At 34.7% G+C, this 17,516-nt stretch overlaps 3 protein-coding genes and 1 pseudogene across 5 annotated transcripts; 1 reads left to right on the top strand and 3 right to left on the bottom strand.

The window, feature by feature from the left end:
• Positions 1 to 366: 366 nt before the first annotated feature.
• LOC140980156 (cytochrome c6, chloroplastic) lies at positions 367 to 2,234 on the bottom strand. Of its 2 annotated transcripts, none has more exons than XM_073445855.1 (6): positions 1,992 to 2,234; positions 1,749 to 1,890; positions 1,181 to 1,278; positions 1,077 to 1,108; positions 772 to 835; positions 367 to 689 (listed from the first exon to the last, which is right to left on the bottom strand). In XM_073445855.1, the coding sequence occupies exons 1-6, from the start codon at positions 2,064 to 2,066 to the stop codon at positions 549 to 551; spliced, it is 552 nt and encodes a 183-aa protein (XP_073301956.1). In that variant the 5' UTR covers positions 2,067 to 2,234; the 3' UTR covers positions 367 to 548. The 2 variants fall into 2 exon arrangements, with proteins under 2 accessions (XP_073301956.1, XP_073301955.1); XM_073445854.1 differs by having other exon boundaries at positions 1,749 to 1,899; positions 1,992 to 2,224.
• An 814-nt stretch (positions 2,235 to 3,048) lies between these two features.
• On the bottom strand, positions 3,049 to 6,481 carry LOC140981115 (uncharacterized). 2 transcript variants are annotated; one of them, XM_073447383.1, is made up of 4 exons: positions 4,297 to 6,481; positions 3,852 to 4,051; positions 3,462 to 3,678; positions 3,049 to 3,382 (listed from the first exon to the last, which is right to left on the bottom strand). In XM_073447383.1, exons 1-2 carry the CDS (start codon positions 6,408 to 6,410, stop codon positions 4,036 to 4,038), a joined length of 2,130 nt encoding a protein of 709 aa, XP_073303484.1. In that variant the 5' UTR covers positions 6,411 to 6,481; the 3' UTR covers positions 3,049 to 3,382; positions 3,462 to 3,678; positions 3,852 to 4,035. The 2 variants fall into 2 exon arrangements, with proteins under 2 accessions (XP_073303484.1, XP_073303483.1); XM_073447382.1 differs by having other exon boundaries at positions 3,462 to 4,051.
• Positions 6,482 to 7,835: 1,354 nt separating this feature from the next.
• On the bottom strand, positions 7,836 to 11,590 carry LOC140981050 (uncharacterized protein At4g19900-like). Its single transcript, XM_073447272.1, has 5 exons — positions 10,262 to 11,590; positions 9,815 to 9,964; positions 9,400 to 9,534; positions 8,362 to 8,556; positions 7,836 to 8,102 (listed from the first exon to the last, which is right to left on the bottom strand). The coding sequence occupies exons 1-5, from the start codon at positions 11,461 to 11,463 to the stop codon at positions 7,916 to 7,918; spliced, it is 1,869 nt and encodes a 622-aa protein (XP_073303373.1). The 5' UTR covers positions 11,464 to 11,590; the 3' UTR covers positions 7,836 to 7,915.
• A 651-nt stretch (positions 11,591 to 12,241) lies between these two features.
• Positions 12,242 to 15,870, top strand: LOC140981409 (uncharacterized; annotated as a pseudogene).
• Positions 15,871 to 17,516: the final 1,646 nt, after the last annotated feature.

Raw genomic sequence — 17,516 nt, 5'->3', positions numbered from 1 at the left:
GTCAATTTAAATCGAGTTAATTGACTTCATTTTAAAATAAATATATTAAATTTAATTTGCTGATATATTAATAAATTTGTAAATACATATGTAGTAGAACTAATCTGTTGTAATACTTATCTATCGTGTTTATAAATTACCTTGAACATCACAGAGAAAGTAAGCCGGGATGATCCATCAAGAAAAACAGGTCACCCTCAGAGAAGATCATCCCATCATATGACCCTTTCTGGCCTAATCAATTTTCCAACTGACTTCATTTATTAATAATCTAACTATTTTCATTGTCGAGCATGTCGCACAAAGCTTGCTACGTGCTCAAGGCTTACTAGTGCTATTTACTCCAAAGGGTAGCAGCCCGTCGCAAAAACAAACAAAGATCCAAAGTCTTACCGTCGATCACATGAAGATAAAGAGGATAGCCAAATCAAACGTCCCGCTAAAATAAAAATGTAATCCTTGAGGGAAAAAAAGAGTGAAGTATGCAATTATCATGTAAAATGAGTTTGCATGATGCTACTCAAACCAATCCCACTTCCATAGAAGAACTAATCTCCATTATTTTCAATGGTAGGCCAGTTTTGATCAGCCTGCGATTTCACAAATTCAGCCAACAGTTTGATCTCATCTTCTTGTAGACGTGGTCCAAATGTGCACTGACCCCGGGGTGTGCAGTTCTCACCAAAGCCCTACATGATGAAGAGGACATGAAGTTCAATCCTCCATTCTACGAAGCATCTACTAATATATCTTTTTCACTGTGAAACTTACTGGCATTCTTCCCTTTCCGAAGTATGTTACGCGATATATTTCGTCTTCTGTATCAACTCCGTTTCTGCACTCCACCAAACACTTTACCAATTTTTTCTTGTTTTGATACAGAAGGATTACTTAACAAGTGTGAGCATTGATATTATACAAAAATTTTAAATAACAAAGCAGAGGCCCGGATTTACAGAAGTCAGATGACAGCAAAAATGAATGAAGATTAAACTATATCAGTCAATGTATGAACCTTTATCAACGGCGAGAAATAATAACAATGAAATGCGAGGGCTTGTTGAATCCTGTATTACCTTTGTAGGTCTTTCAAGAAGAGTGTTGCACCCTGGAAAGATGACTAGAGTTAACTTAGTCTTATTCTGCTGAGATTTAGAGTGTTGTCAGAAGATAAACTCACGGGCTGGATAATGTTTCCTCCACCGTCATGGCATCCTATGCAAGCTCGGCGGAACAAGGTACGAGATTTCTGAGCATCCAAAGTTTGCCCAAGTGCCACTGCATTAAAGAGAAAACATAAGTTGAAAGTGCAAGCATAACTATGAACTACAGAACTTGACAGTTCTCGATAATCTTCCAATCCAGACCCAGTCCTAGAAACAAATTTTGTAGGACATTATACGCAAAAATTTCCAATAACATCAACTGAATTTCTGCTTCATAGCTCTTAGATAAATATGTTGTAGATAATTTTATGCTAAGGAGGCATAAAACCTATTCAGTGAACAGAACAAGGGTGGGGTGGTTCAATTCAGTTGCTAGATACATACAATACACAAGCGATTAAAAAAAACAATGGTAAAAAAGATTTTAAAAAAAAGTACAAATTGGGAAAAAGCTTTTAATTGTAGCTAAACTAGCTCGACCATTGAAATTATAATGACAGCACAATGCAGGTCCTGGCCTCCAAGAATTTTAGTATGAAGAGCAAGTATGTTGAAGAAAAAGAACGTAATTTACTGGTTTACCATGGGGTGGGGCTGAAATGTCGGACATTGAGAAAGGGGATAAGGCGAAGACGGTAGCGATTAGCGGCGGAGCCAAGTATTTGAACAACTTCACTTGAGGATGCTTGTGAATAGAGTGATCATGATCTGGTGCTCCAACAATCTTGTTTCTCTTTGGTTGAAATTTCAGAAATTCAAGACAGGAAACCAATGCTGACGCAGTAACATCAATCAGCTCGATGAAGAAGATAGAGAAAAGATTACCTGTTTTGAAAGAGCGGTAGCAGTAGTGATAGCACAAGTCGGCGGCATAAGTGACACGAGAAACTGCTGCGGCATGGTGTGTATCCGCCTGCACCCCACCTATACTGCTGCCACCGCCAATTTTCTGTGAACCTCTGAACGAACGTATCGAGTGTAGTTTAATCGATTAGTCTGATTTATAGACTATTGTATAAACTCAAAATATGAAAATTTATGTAATAAGTATCGAAAAATATCGAATAAACTAATAATTGTAAAAAAAAATTTTAAAAATAATAAAGATATCCACTTCAAATTTTGTATATCTAGGAAAGAAATTATCATTGAAAAAACATCTTTTTAGTTTGTTTTTACCCAATGGTACTCAATTTATCCAAATCTCTACCAATTTCGATATACGCTAAAAAGAATCCAATAGAATAATTTGTCATGTTTATTTTAAAGAACATTTGTCATGTTTACTTTGATTATATAATTATTTCTTTACTTTCTGGCATCTTTAGAAAATGTTATACTAAAATAATATATTTTTTGATCAATAAATTTTGGGTAGTATAGTGTTCTCTCTTTCTAAATGAACCTGTTTTCAAAAAGTTCACATTGAAGGATAAACGATTTTTACCTATTCTGTTTTTGACTCTGTTTTCTTCCGAAGAAAGAGCTACATGGGAAATCTGTGAATTGCTTATCACCTCACAATTCTAACGCACGCACTATCTGGATTCATCAAGAGAAGCTACAATATAATATTAGAAAATGCTCATATTTTAGTTTGGTGAGTAACTTAATGACTTCTTAAACAAAAAAATTTAGCTCAAACTCAACTTCAACATTTAAAGTTTCAAATGCAAACTCACAACACAAGTTCTCGAAAACATCTTCACTTTCTAAATTTTTTCCAATACCGATCACTTGAAAATCGACATAAAAAGGTTCAAACTTTTCAACGTGTTGCATCCTCACGAGTTAAACAACTAATGTTGTGATTACAAACATAGGCAGAAATGGCCAAACTCAGTCAGTCAGTCACTGAGTCGCCAAAACAAGACTAACTCTAATCTAATATTTTACATTATATTTCGCACGAGTTGACTGCCTCAAAATATCATCAAATTGTCGACAATCGATTATTTCAAAAGGCATCTCACTATATCTTGTTTTCCAGCCAATAACCGAGGTCAATGTCAGAAGAAAATCTCATGGCATTACCTTGCAAAGGAAGACTTAATCCTTCAAAATATAAATTAACAAGAAAATCATAAAACTGGATCAGGTAATCACTGCACAATCAGTTTCAAAACAAATAGTTTCTAACTTGGACCGAACTCGTCACCCACAGATCTCCACAGCAAGTTTACAAACACTTCAAATTCCGACCTCTACTCAATGCCCTAAAGAATATGTTAGAATAGAAAATTATTTTAGTACATGATTCAGGGATAATAATCAAACAAACATGAATCCACTTACCCGGATTTATCCCATCTCTCGGCAAAGATCGTGTGAGAGCGCAAATAATGCTACATAAATGATGTAGCATCTTGCACATCTAAATTACCCCTGGTAAAGATGGAATATTTATTGACTTCGGCGAACAACACCAGATGCCACAAGTTGATTTGTGAGGACACCAACCTGCCTATTTTCTATCCGGCTTCTAACGATATTACTCAAAATTCCTAACTTCCTATGTAAAATGCAAAAGAGTTAGATTATTAAGTCTGTTTTCAAGAATTTTCATGCAGCTCAAGAAAAGATATCAAACTACCATAGAATGAATTTAATACTAATACAAGGAATAGTTTTAACAAACTCAGGGAAACTTATCTCTATGAGGCACAGAGACAATAGGATTATCACCTGGGAACAAGATCCGATATATGAATCACCACCATGCAAGACATCTATAAGTTCTGCTTGCTGTTGTTCCTGTTGTGATGACTGCATATACCCCACTGTTTGCTGTTGTCCGTTGCAACAAGCATTTCAAATGGCTAAATCACCCATATGCTGCCCTGAACCAAATTCGCCAATCACATCCTTCCTACGCCACAGAGACCCTGCAAAAAATAAAACATCAGAAATTAGGCCCTTCATTGTGGTTACCAAAAATAGACTGTAGCTATATTTTCACAATATAAAGGGACCATAATTTGCCCAGCAAGAAAGGAAAGGAAGTGATTGTTGGCATACAGTATAATGAATAATTGGAGCAAAGACATACATTCATGCTTATAGTAGATTACTTGTCTTCCAAAATTTTTGCCAGTAAAAACATCATTCAAACAAAAACAAAGGATTTAACCTTTTCTCCTTTGTTATCTTCTCGGACATATCAGCAATGAGTGCATAATTGTTACTGTCATAACATGCATTCATAAATGCTGCCAGTGTTACACGATCGACAATTTGGTTTACATCCAACAGTTTATCAAAAAACTGTGCAGCCATCTCTGCTTTACTTTCACTGCAGAGCTTTCTGATCAAGGTACTAATGGTGCGTACCCATGGCTTTTTGTCTAATCTTCCTAGCAGGATCATTGTGGTTGAAAATTCATTTTTCTTGCAAAACTCATAAGCTATTGTTATCCGAGTAACTTCACATGGAGATAGACCTTTGTCTACCATTTCATCAAAAAGTGTTCTAGCCTCATCCAACATGGATTCCTTGCAAAGGCTGCTTATTAATGCCCCATAAGTAAAACTATCAGGTACACATCCGTTGTCCGACATACAATGGAAAATTTTTCTAGCCATGTCAGTGTTATTATCTCGACAATACCCACAAATCATAGACGTGTAGGTTTGTGTGGTTGGGACATGGCCCATTTTTATAGCATCATCAAATATTTTTTCACATTCTCTTATTTTCCTTTGCCTAGAAAATGCTGAGATCAAAGTTGTGTAAGTATGCATATCAAGAGGAATACCATATTTGATCATCTTATTTACAAGTGCCAAAGCTCTTCTAGTATCATCTACCTTGCAGCTCTCAGACATAAGAATGGTGTAAGTAATTTTATCAGCAGAGAATCCAATCTGATTGATTCTTTTGAGCAACCGATAAGCCTCCTTAACCTGTCCTTTCTTACAGAGGCCATGAATAACAGCATTATACGTGATACTATTGGGAGTTAAACCCTCTTCTCTCATTTTGTCCATTAATTCATATGCTCGGTAGAAATTTCCCTCCTTAGAATGACCATCAATAAGGGTAGTATATGTTTTCAAGTTAGGCACCAATCCCTGTTCCTGCATTTTGACTAGCAACATCTCTGCACGGTTTAACTTTTCCTCTTTACAGTATCCGGCGATCATGGTTGTGTATGTGTGCACATTTGGCTTGTGATTATCGCTCCTAACAAGTTTCAAGAAAAGCCTAAATGCTTTATCAATCCAACCTTTCTTACAAAGACCATAAATCAATGTAGTATGAGTATATACATTTGGCTTCAAGCCACTCCCAACCATCTCCTCCAGTAATTCAAATGCTTGCTTTATGCTGCCCCTGTTGCTCAACCCATTAATTAAACATGTATAATTAATAACATTTGGTTTGAACCCCATCTCAACCAGCTTATTAAAGACCCATGATGCTCTATTCACGGAACCCATTTCACAAAACACGCTGATAATCAAACTACAAGTGGCGTTGTCCACAATAAATCCTCTACTAAACATTGCATTCAACCATCTATCAACACCAGAAACTCTCTTGTTTCGACAATACGCCACGATCATTGACTTAAAACTACAGGGGTCAGGTCTCACGCCCCTCTGGCACATTTCAGCAAACACATTCTCAGCAATCTCAACACAACCCATCTCGTTTACTAAGCTTAAGACACAATTCAATGTGTGGGCACTCAAAACCAGGCCCTGGCTCTGCATTTCAAGAACCATGTCAGCAGCTTCCTTCAACATCCCTACCTCACCGAAATTCCTCAGCATACAACGCAAAACTTCATGGGCTCTCTCAAAGTTTCCATTTTTAATCAAGCAAGTAACTGAAACAATGTAAAACCTCATAAAGTGCCTAAATTTAGTAAACCCAATGGCCCAGTAGAAGAAGCTCAATGCCACCATGGAGCCTGCCTCGTCAGCCAATGAGGCCACCACGGTGATTGCCTGTTCTCGGGTCAAATATTCTGAGTCTATAGGCAAACTCAGCATGAAATGTGTCGAATTGAATAGGGATGTTTTTGCCTGTTGAGTGTAGTATGATTGGCAAACCCAGGAGCAGACTCTTTTGACTGTCGAAGTTGATGAAGACTGAGAGCAGCTAACGTTTGGACCGGGGAAGTGGCAAAAGCGTCTGGCAGCATAGACATAAAAGAGGCCATTGGCAAGTGTTCTGAGTGATTGGTGGTCGCGTAGGATTCCGCTGCCCAGACCAAGCCAGACAAGGCAGGACGCCATAAAAATGACTATTTGTACCTTGGCAGAACCTTGTATCAGCCTGGCTGGTACGGTGGAATGGGCAAAACGAAATTCAGGACCATTTAATCTCTGACTTTAATTACTTTAAAAAATGATAGATTTTGTGGATTTGAAATATTTTTATTGAGTATAGTAATCTTANTTGATTTTTTGAACTAATAATTATTTTACAAAAATAACACTTTCATTTATGTATATATATAATTCAAAACATTATTTATTATTGTGTAAATATAATTTTAAAATAAAAATATCATAACTTATTGAAAATACTAAAAATAAATAAAAATCAATTTTTTAGCATATTAAAAAATTAATTTTAATTCAAAATTTTAATAAATAATTTAAATTTTATTTATTATTACTTTCTATTATATGGGCAAAAAAATCGAAAAATCTATGAAAATGGAAAGAGATAATTAATTAGTTTATATAATGAGATTTTTGTTTTTAAACTACATAGAGTGAGATAGAAAGGTGAGGAGGGAAAGATAGAAAAATACATTCAAATCTTTGAGGACAAAAGACATTTTTTGAAAAATTATAATTGTACTTTGAGCTTTAATATTTGTATGTTAATCAATTTAATGAAGTTATCAAGAAGGTATTTGGCGGGACTTATAAGCTCTAAAACACAACTTATAAGTTATTTTAGAGCTTATAAATTCTCATAATCTGATTTGTAAATAAATTTCAAATAACTTATAAGATGTCAAAATACGCTGTTTTTAAAAACTTGGGATATCTCATTTTTTTCTTAATTTTTTTTATATTTCATTTTTTCAAAATATCATTATTTCTTAAATCTCTATTTTATCCTCATTTTTTAAATAATCACTTTATTACTTTGTTTTTTTTTTATCAAATTTAAAATAAAGTTTTGTTCATCTTTTTGTTAGGATATAAAAAACAAAAGTGTTGATATTTTATTGACTAAATTATTTACGATTTTTTTAATCAACATTTTTTACACACTTTAAAAAATATATTAAATATTTTTTTTCAAAAGAACATAAATTTTTCTAAATATAAAATAAATTTATTTTTTAAAATATTAAATATAAAACTATTTATATATATATATATAACTATTTATATTAACTCATAATATTATATCAATTTTGGTAATTTTGACAATAAAAAATTTTTATAATACAAAACACATTAATATATTTAAGTAGTTTAAAATAAGTTTATCCAAACACTTTAACAACTTATTTTTAAAATAAGACTTCACAGTTTATAAGTTCTTACACAACTTATAAGATGCAAGAACTTATAAGCTATTTTATATAAGTTTAGACAAACACTCTCTAAAAGTCCATTAACATTTTGAATATTTTTAGAATTTTGTAGAGTTTTTAAAAGTCAATGTTGAATATATCTTGACAACTTCTATTGAGTATATAAAATTCTTGAATACATATGCCCAACTCAAAATTTTCGAGATATATGTTATGCTCTACACGTGCGCGCACTATACATTATAACACATCGGAGCATATGATACAGAATTTGTTAAGAAGCCTAGATATTAGGCTCCCGGACTCTGGGATCAAAGAAGAAGTTACACTGTTCCAGAAATGAACAGTCGTTGACTCATTTAGAATTTTCTTGAAGAGGGCATCTTGTTCAAGTTGTTGGGCATTTGTTGCTGGTGCACTGAAGTACCTGCCGTGCCAACAAATGTTGAGAAATAAGGATGAATCTATTCAACAACATAAATTCAGATTTCTAAAAGCTGTGTCCTATCTTTTACATTGATTTCCTTTTCCATTTTTTTTTTTAAAAAAAAACAAGCATGCCGTGCGTGCTTGGTTTTATAAAAATCGATGTAAAAGATAAGACACGTGCTTCTATTTTATGAAAAACAAGAAACTACAAAAGAAGGGGACTAGGACAAACTAACGAAATGCTTCATGCAGCATACCTCAAAATCGTACTTCCACTAATTGGGAAGAAAATAAAAGAGGGTCGCAATAGGAGCTCTTTCTTCGTATCAACAATATCTTTATTGCTCGAAAAGTTCTTGGCTACTCTGGTTAGAAGATCAGCTCCATTCCATCGTAACAGGGTATCATCATATGATGCATAAAACTCTGTCAAGCATTCCATGATAAAAGGACTGCATGAAAGGACATAGATCATTTACTGGATTGGCATCCACATAAATACAAACAATATATAAACAAACCTGACTGTCGATATTTCAGATTTGCCTTCAACCTTTTCAAAATATCACATGCTATATGCCATTAGGCATGAGGATCCATTCCCTGTTCTCTGTTTTATTTAAGGGCGTGGACATCTCATCCATCAATTTCATCAGCTAGGACCCCAAAAAACCCCTAATCACCCCAGTATGTTTTCTATTTTATTATTTGTGCTCTTAAGCCCCAGTTATGCATCTAGTGGAATTTTCTTAAGCATTCTCCTCATCTCCTGATATGTGTACAACCTGATGACTTCCATCAGTTTCTTAAATTAATTGGAGTTGTGTGGTTCTGTTCGGTTCGGGTATGCCCGAGTAGCTATGTTTGTTACTGCTTTCTAGTTTGACTCTGCTTCGATTTGCCCAGGCATGCCTGGAGAATTTGTAATTAAAACCTTCGATCAATGAATTTTATTTACCGATAAAAAAAACCTGACAGCATAGCTAAATATTGACCTGTACTATACATTCCTCTAGCAAAGTTCACCCCTTCGTGTTCATAAAATGGAGAATAAAAACTTGAGTTCAGATGTTGCATTCTATATATTGCCCAGTATACTATGTCAACAACCATAATCAGCATAACAAAAAACAGAATTGCAAATTAAGATAATACAGGAAGCAAAAATGCCCAACAATATGAACAATGTACCATGCAACAGGTAAAATGCAACATGTAAGGAGGAATTTCAGTTACTTTAGGAGTGCCACTGACATTTAACAAAACTCGAGAGAAGATGCAAAATTTGTTAGCACCTGTTCTTTCTAAATGACATCACTGCGCCATTCAAAGTTTTTTCAGCAGGCTCATTCTCCAGTCCAACAGTGTTATTGAGTTCAGATAATGTCTTCAACACGATGATGTCAGAATCAAGATAAAATCCACCATATCTAGAGACCACAAAAAAAGGATTAGTAATGACCAATTGTGATCACTGGAAAAGCCACACAAGAATTTCTAATCCCTCCAGTGATAAATAAATAGTTGTGACAATGAATATTTGTTCTTCTAAATTTACAAATTGGTCTTTGGCAATGAAAAACACCAAGTATTTCCATGTAACTTTCATGCCTTATTTCTCACTCATGACTGATAGATTACCAGAGAACAAACAACCGAACACATATTATGTTTGAATTCACACGTCTGTAAATATATAATATTGCTTACTTGTAAAGAGCAGCGAGTCTGATAAGTTCGCTATAGTGAGTAGGGTAATTCTTTGACTTCTTCCATTCTTGCCAGACAGAGGCAAATATGTGAGTTGGTGTATCTTTCAGCAGCTCATCGAGATTTGGCATCACAACAGCCATTTTATAACTGGACAAGGCAACAACCTTTAACACGGGCACTCAGTTCCTATAATTTATATTTAGAGAATCCAAAGTGCGAAGTTGTACTTGACCGAAACAAATATGCAAACTATAATGCCATATAAGACTCTGATGGTGAAACAGAGATGCGAAAAACAGACATTTTGGGGTTAAAAAAACAACATAGTTTCTTTCATATGTACGCACCACTCAATACAAGAATTTCCTGCCATTGGAAGAAGTAAATACTGGTAATTAATTATCTTATCATAAATGGCAATGCCTGAAACTAACAAGAGATTACCCATGTTCGACAAATTCACTGAAGAAATTGAGTTCCATCGTTTCAGAGAACACAACTACACATGCATGTCTGTGATGATAGAGAATGCTCTCCAATGCCCTCCGCTGTCGAACACCAAACATCCATGGTGGTGAATTCCACACCATAAAGACTCTCATCTTACATTTTGCTCTTTGGAAGAATGCGTCCAAAAAGTTCCCAAACGATAGACTCCCATCCAACCCTGGGTAGTAACCCCATCTCTTTCCATCTGCATATAGCTCTTTACCCAAACCAACGGCACTCGTCCTTTTACTAATATAATCATTATTTAAAGTCTTCCTCTCCGTCCTCTTGGCTTGAATATCAACATTTTCACCCTTCCGTCGGATATTTGCATGTTCAGATCCAGAAATCGTCAATGGCTTCTTGATCAAGAATGGGGTTCTCTTGAACTCGTAGAAAACAGCCTTTTGTACAACTTTATCACCTTTTGTCAATCCAGTTACCCCCGCTCCATCCGGATCTTGCAAAATTGGATTGTTCAACGGATTCAATACCTCAATATTGGATTTGAACATTCGATCCCTCCGTAAAAAGTCTGCTTTCTTATCAAACCATTCACCCCATCCGTCCCTCAATACTGACCCCTTCAACAATAAGGCATCTTCAAATTTCCTCACTTCACTCAATTTCTTACGCAATTTCTCGTCCACCAAGATATCATCCGACCCAAACGCGATATCAGATTTGTCATTCTCAAATCCTAGATCTGATGCGAGTTTCAAATTGAAGGGAACATAATCTTCCCAGTCATCAATTGAGCGTCTATTGTAAACTCTCCGCACAACGCCATTGACAGGATCAAAAAAGTAGTCGGGGGAGGAAATGGCGGGATTTTGATTCTGAAGGGAGTCGTCGTCTTCTTCTTCGGTGAGGATATCGTCGGTGTTCTCAGAAGCGGCGTCGTCGAACTCGTCAATGCGGTCATCGCTAGGATTGGATGAGCTAAGGGAGTCGTTATCAAGATCGTTGAGGAGGGGGTCGTAAGAAAAAGTGGAATCGAGGGGGAGCTGATGTGGGTGATTAGGGGAGTGTGAGTTGAAAAACGCCAGGCGGCTGTGAAGTAGGGAGACGGATAGGAGGAGGAGCACTGCCGCGATCAAAGCGCAAATGTGAGTTCCGTAGCGGGGACGGCGGCGCGTGCGGAGGTGGCGAAGCATGTGGCGGTCAAGATTTCGTTAACCAAGCTGCGCAATCTAGCAAATCATGGTAACCAGAACACGAAGCAAAATCCTTAGCTGCGATCCCAGTAAACAGAAAAAAATTAGCAAAAGTTTAACACCTTAACCTCCTCATAATTTCAATTCTTGATATATTATGATCAGTAGTCACAAATGAAGTGATATGAACTGTAGATGATTTATTTTTTAAAATGAAAGATTTTCGTTGATTTAATATATTTTTGTTGATTTTTATAGAATTTAATAGCTTTACAAACAAATTAATGTAGATTTTTTTTGAAAGATTTTTCTAATTTTTTTATTATATAAAATTCTTGATTTTGTATTGAATTATTAAAAAAATTTATTAATTTTTTAAATAATATTTAATTAACATAAATAATATATTCAATTGAAAATAGTTTTTAAAACATTTATATTAGTAAACAAATTTAATTATTTAAAATTTAAACATCTATATTGATATATATGTGGGTTTGTATATATGTATGTAAATTTAAAAATACATCAATGTATTAATAAAATTAAAAGAAATTTGTAAAATAAATCTAGTCATAGAAGTGAAAGTAATAAAAAAATGTATCAATGTATGAATATATCTACTGTACTTAAAGCGTGAATAAGTTTAGATTGGCCAGTTTTCTTCCGGTTGCAGGTCAAAAAAGTACACGTGGCATGAGTTTTTTCTCACACGACATCAGGGAACGAGAACTCACTGACAATTCGATCGTTCCGCCATGGCTCGTCACAAGGAGAAAGCTCAATAGATGCTGGACCGCTTAATTTCCATGAAAGAGGATGAGCAGAAGAGCTTTTTCTCCCACGACCTCGGAGGACGGGAACTAACTGATGATTCGATCTTTCCGCCATGGCTTGTAACGAGGCGAAATCTCAATCGATGCTGACCCGCTTGATTTCCATGAAAGAGGATTAGAAGAAGAAGCCCAAAGAGCGCCGCCCCTACCTCACGCCCGAGTGCCGAGATTTGGCGGAGCCCGACAAGTGGCGCCAGCAAATAATGCGACAGATCGGGCGAAAGGTCGCTGAAATCCAGAACGAAAGCCTCGGAGAGCACCGCCAATAAATTGATTAGAGAGAAAACGCATTGGGAGAGGCGCATTGTTGAGCTTTGGGGGGCGATTCATGCGAGGTATTCAGTGAAGATGACAGGTTTAGATGGAACCATCGTGGGCGTTCCGAATCCAAGTGGACGTGGGCCAGGATATAGGTATTTTGGGGCGGCTAAGAAGTTGTCCGGTGTCAAGGAATTGTTTGAGAAGCCGCCTGAGTTGCGGAAAAGGCGTACACGGTAATTTTTATTGTTCAAGTTTGCTGATTGAGTGAAGAATTGAGGCACTGTGTGTGTTTTCTTTCTTATTTTGTTGATTAGGGGCGAGTTTGGAGTTTATGATAGTAATATAGTCTGTTCCTGTTTTGATTATGGTTTTGTTTGTTTTGCACATTTAGAAACCAAGAGATTTTTTTTCGAGCTGGCCACGTTATTAAAAAATTTATTGGGTACACAGTTTGATTATAAGGTGCATAAAATGTTTAGATTTTCTGAGATGGTTGTCTCAAGTTAACTTCTTTAGTATATTTTTTCACAGCACAAATAACAGGTTTCTGAATTAGATGAATGGTTAAATTATGGGAACCGGTTTATGTGAAACTTGGATTCTATATAGTTGTCTTGTTCGATTGTTGATTTACGTGAACGTGTAAATTCATATCCTTGACGACTGAAACTTGTGATGTAATTTTTTTTGGACTACGAAAGTCATGATGGGTTTTCTAAGTTGTGTAATTATCTTACTGAAATCGCCTTGCTATTTTATTGTATTTCTATATGGGACTTGAGCTAATGTAGCTCATGCACATTATCCTCAGGTATGATATTTATAAAAGGATAGATGCAAGCTATTATGGTTATAGGGATGGGATATTGGAGAAGTTGGAAGGGCCAGCAGAGAAAAGAATGAGGGCTACAGCTCGGGAGGATTGGATGGAGATGGAAAAGATGAAGAAAGAAGGGCGATAAAGAGTGGAGAGGTGACAGACATGGGTAATGTGTCCAACATAATATTTGAGGAAGAGGATGTGGTGGAGGAAGAGAGGATGAAAGAGAAGGAGAGAGAGGAGAAAGAGAAGAAAAATGAATTTGTTGCGCATGTGCCACTCCCAGATGAGAAGGAAATTGGAAGGATGGTGCTGGAAAAGAGAAAGCAGGATATCTTTGACAAATACATAAGGAATGCTCTGCAGGAGGAGATGACTGAAACAACGAGCTTAATATACAGAGATAGATGGTATGCTGTACTTTTCACTTCACTTGGCTTAATGTTGCTGTTATTTTTTCAGCACGTTAGTTGGTTGATGTATTCATTGATTGACGATCATTGTCTCTTCTTTACATTAGGATCCTTGCTCTTTTTGATTTTTGTTCATGACATTGAATTCTTCCTTTGGTTTTTCTCTTCAGGTTCAAATCAAGCATCTTCCTTTTGATTGTATACAGAATCATGATGGTATTATTTATTTCTCTAAGTATTGGATCGAATGGCATTAAAAAAAGTGCTTTTGCTTAACACCTGCTTTAGAAACAATATAAGTGTTTCCATACTAGGTGCATTTGAAGTGATATAATGATAAAAAAAAGATGAGATATTCTATAAAATTCGGGGCATCAAAACTCTCCAACTAAGAATGGAAGGCATATGGAGGACTTTATTGTTAGCTAAACACTCGAAGACAGAGGAATATAAAAAAAGAGTCCATTAGTTCAACTTTCCTGGTTAGCTCCTTTTCTTGAAGCAAGTATGATGGATATCTGATTCCATTGGTTCATTAAGGGAACTACGTGTTTAGCGATTCATTTTGTTTTATCTTTTCCTATAATTTGGCATAATTACCTTTGTTAAAGAAAATGCTTATTTGGCAACCTTTTGTATTATTGTCAGATGTGTGGTAATGGAGTTCGATGTTTTGCCAGATTTATAGCAGAGCTTGAAAATCTAAATGGGAAGCAGAGGTTTGAAAACCCTTTATTTTTTTGGTCAAAAGAAATTTACATTTTCCCATAAACTTCCTTTCCTTCTAATTTATTGCCTCAAATTATGCTGGCGTCATGTGATTTCTGTGAATTTTAAGTTGACCTTCATCATTAGATTGCTGTTTTTAATGGATCCATATATTCCAAGCAGTATATTGAAATTTTTGTGGATCAATATATGTAGATAACCCATATCTTCCTCCTCCTACTTAATCTAGAAGAATTGTAATCACCTGTTATATCTAACCTCTGCATACTTGTGATTTTAGTAGTTATCATAGGCCATACCCTTATTGTTTCTATCCACTTTCTGACCAAAACCTTGTGCGCTTGGATTTGGAAGGAAAATGTAAATGAATTTATTGTTTGGTCTTGTAGCTTCATTGTGCATACTGGTGCTGGTTTAATTGTTCCTGAAATTCAAGAAGATGGAAAGGTACGTTTTTGAATTTTATACCTCACATTCTGATATTTGAGTTTTGGTGGGCTATAAATAGTATAGAAAAGTTAAATTTTTACTTGCAAAACCTTAAGGTTTAATTGATCAATGAATAGATTATTTTGGTATCGTTACTTTAACTAATTTATTCAGCATTTATTAAAAAAATTCATGTCAGAGTTGATATGGGGGAGCCAATTCTGAAGGCATAAGAGGTTCCTACCAAATTACCTCCAAATGAAAATCAGTCTGTTGTAAAAGAAAGATTGGATGTAGATGGGGTAAGCTTGAATGTTACTTGTGTTAGCATGGGAAATCCTCATCGTGTCACTTTCAGTACAGAAGCGATCAAGGTATTTTTTTAGTTTCAGTTCTTTTAAGAATGAACTCTCGGTGGGGACGACGTTTAGTGTTCTTGCCACTTGCAACATGTTTATTTCTCATGCTCCTCATTTTTGTTTTCAACTAAACAGAGTTGTCGGGTTGATTTTCTCGGAGGACCATTGGATATCGAGTGGCGATAAGATGACAACCACGTCTACATGACCTGCCCAGCCGAAGTAGTCTTTTATGGATCATCTCCCCTATAAGTTGCAATCCTTCATGTTTAACTGTAGGCTTTTGTCATCTGGCCCAACTCTTTAGATGATGAAGCGCGTATGTCTGATTCTTCTTTCGGGTTATCCAGTGGCACCCTATATTTCTTGCAGAAGATATGTGATGCACGACTTTGTGGTTGTTATGTTCTGTTTTGTTGATGGGGCGATAAAGAGAACAACGGTTATGATTTTTTAGTTGGGAAAGCATTGCTTTATTTTGTTTACTGTATTAAAAAATATACCTTTCTGACAAATTTTACTGTAGAACGTCGAAGTCAAAAGGTCCTGATCCGTTTGAATCTAGCAGCCTTCGTCCCCTTCATTTTGCATTTACATTTTTTGTTTTACTTCAGTTACCAAATTGCCACATTCGAAGTTTTCTTGCCACAATTCATTTTGAACCTCATATTTTTCCGCCATTGAATGCACTCGTCCATATGAAAACATAAATTTATTAAGATACATATAATCAAAACATATATTCCGATACAACTATTATTCGTGAAAGTTAAAATATGAAATCAATACAATAATTTTATATTTTGATGAGATCCTCTTTTCAAAGAAGTTAATATATATTATATTGTTGTAAAACAATAATGTTTTGTTAATTATCAAGGAAAGCCGATACATCAAATAAATGGATGGCCGAATTAAAGGGATTACGTTGAAAGCTTTTCAAGTTCATTGTATCTCGATTAATATCATTAGAGGATAGGTTAATGAAAATTTATCAAACTCTATTGTAGTTTCGACTTTATTTTGTAAATAGTTTGTTTCCTCTCGGAGGATATTTTTTTACAAAAATATAAATTATTAAATATAATAGATATGTAAGTATGTGACTAATTATTATACTATCAAATATGTTACAATCATCATCATATTTGAGTTGGTTGAATAAGTGAACGTTTGATCAATAATTATGAGTTTGATTCGCACTACAAACACTTTATCGGACAAACCGGACAAACCTATCACACAAAGTTTGTCCAGTATGGTTTATCCAGCTAACATGATTCACAGACTACTGCATTAATATGCAGGTTTACCCAACGTGCAATGAATGGTAGTGGCTGCAAGCTCCATAACTAGACTTATCGCATATGTTTTTATCAAGTATGGTTTACTAGCTAATTTAATTTGCAGACTATTGCATTAATTCGAGGCTTTACACTGCATACAACAAATAATAACGACGGCTAGCTACATTACTAAAGTTTTTATTTTCATATATTCAAAATAATTTCGCAATTTCGTTTATAGATACTAATATATTTTTAGAAAGACATGAGACAAGAAATAGAAGTCTACAGTTTATTTAGACATGTTTTACAATATATGTTTTTAGTAAACATATTATAAACTTTATATTAATACGAACCCCAAACAATTTTTATTCATATAATTTAATTTCTTTTTTTAAGCCATCATTGTTATTTTTTATTCAGTTGTCTTATGAATTAATATTAATTGGCATGTTTATATGTTATAAAAAAACCTTAGGTTCCAAAATTCATATATCCGTCAACTAAATTCTCAAAAAGAAAAAAACTTAAACATATTGAAATCCTTTCTACATTAACTTTTTTTTTAAAATTTTTGAATTACCCTAAAAAATTTTGTGCTCTTATCGATTATTTAATGGCTCATATTACAATTTATATTTAAGTTAAAGTTACCACATTCATATATTCATTAGCACCAACAACATCATTAAATGTAACACTCTTACAACCAATACCAAAATACGTATATTCTATTTTCGAATTTGTAATAACATATTTATGGAGTAGATCCTTCATTATATTTTAAAATAAAGCAATACATTATATTTAATTTACAACATCTTATTAAACTTCTTCTATTTGAACCCCAATTGAATATTTTTCTTAACTATTTTCACTTTTATAAATTTTTTTTGCATATTTTTCACTTTTTTAAA

Source organism: Primulina huaijiensis, chromosome 7 (genome assembly GCF_012295235.1).
Source record: "Primulina huaijiensis isolate GDHJ02 chromosome 7, ASM1229523v2, whole genome shotgun sequence".
NCBI classification, from domain to species: Eukaryota; Viridiplantae; Streptophyta; class Magnoliopsida; order Lamiales; family Gesneriaceae; genus Primulina; species Primulina huaijiensis.
The sequence above is the reverse complement of the archived record's forward strand: the minus strand, read 5'-3'. Positions and strand labels throughout refer to the sequence as shown.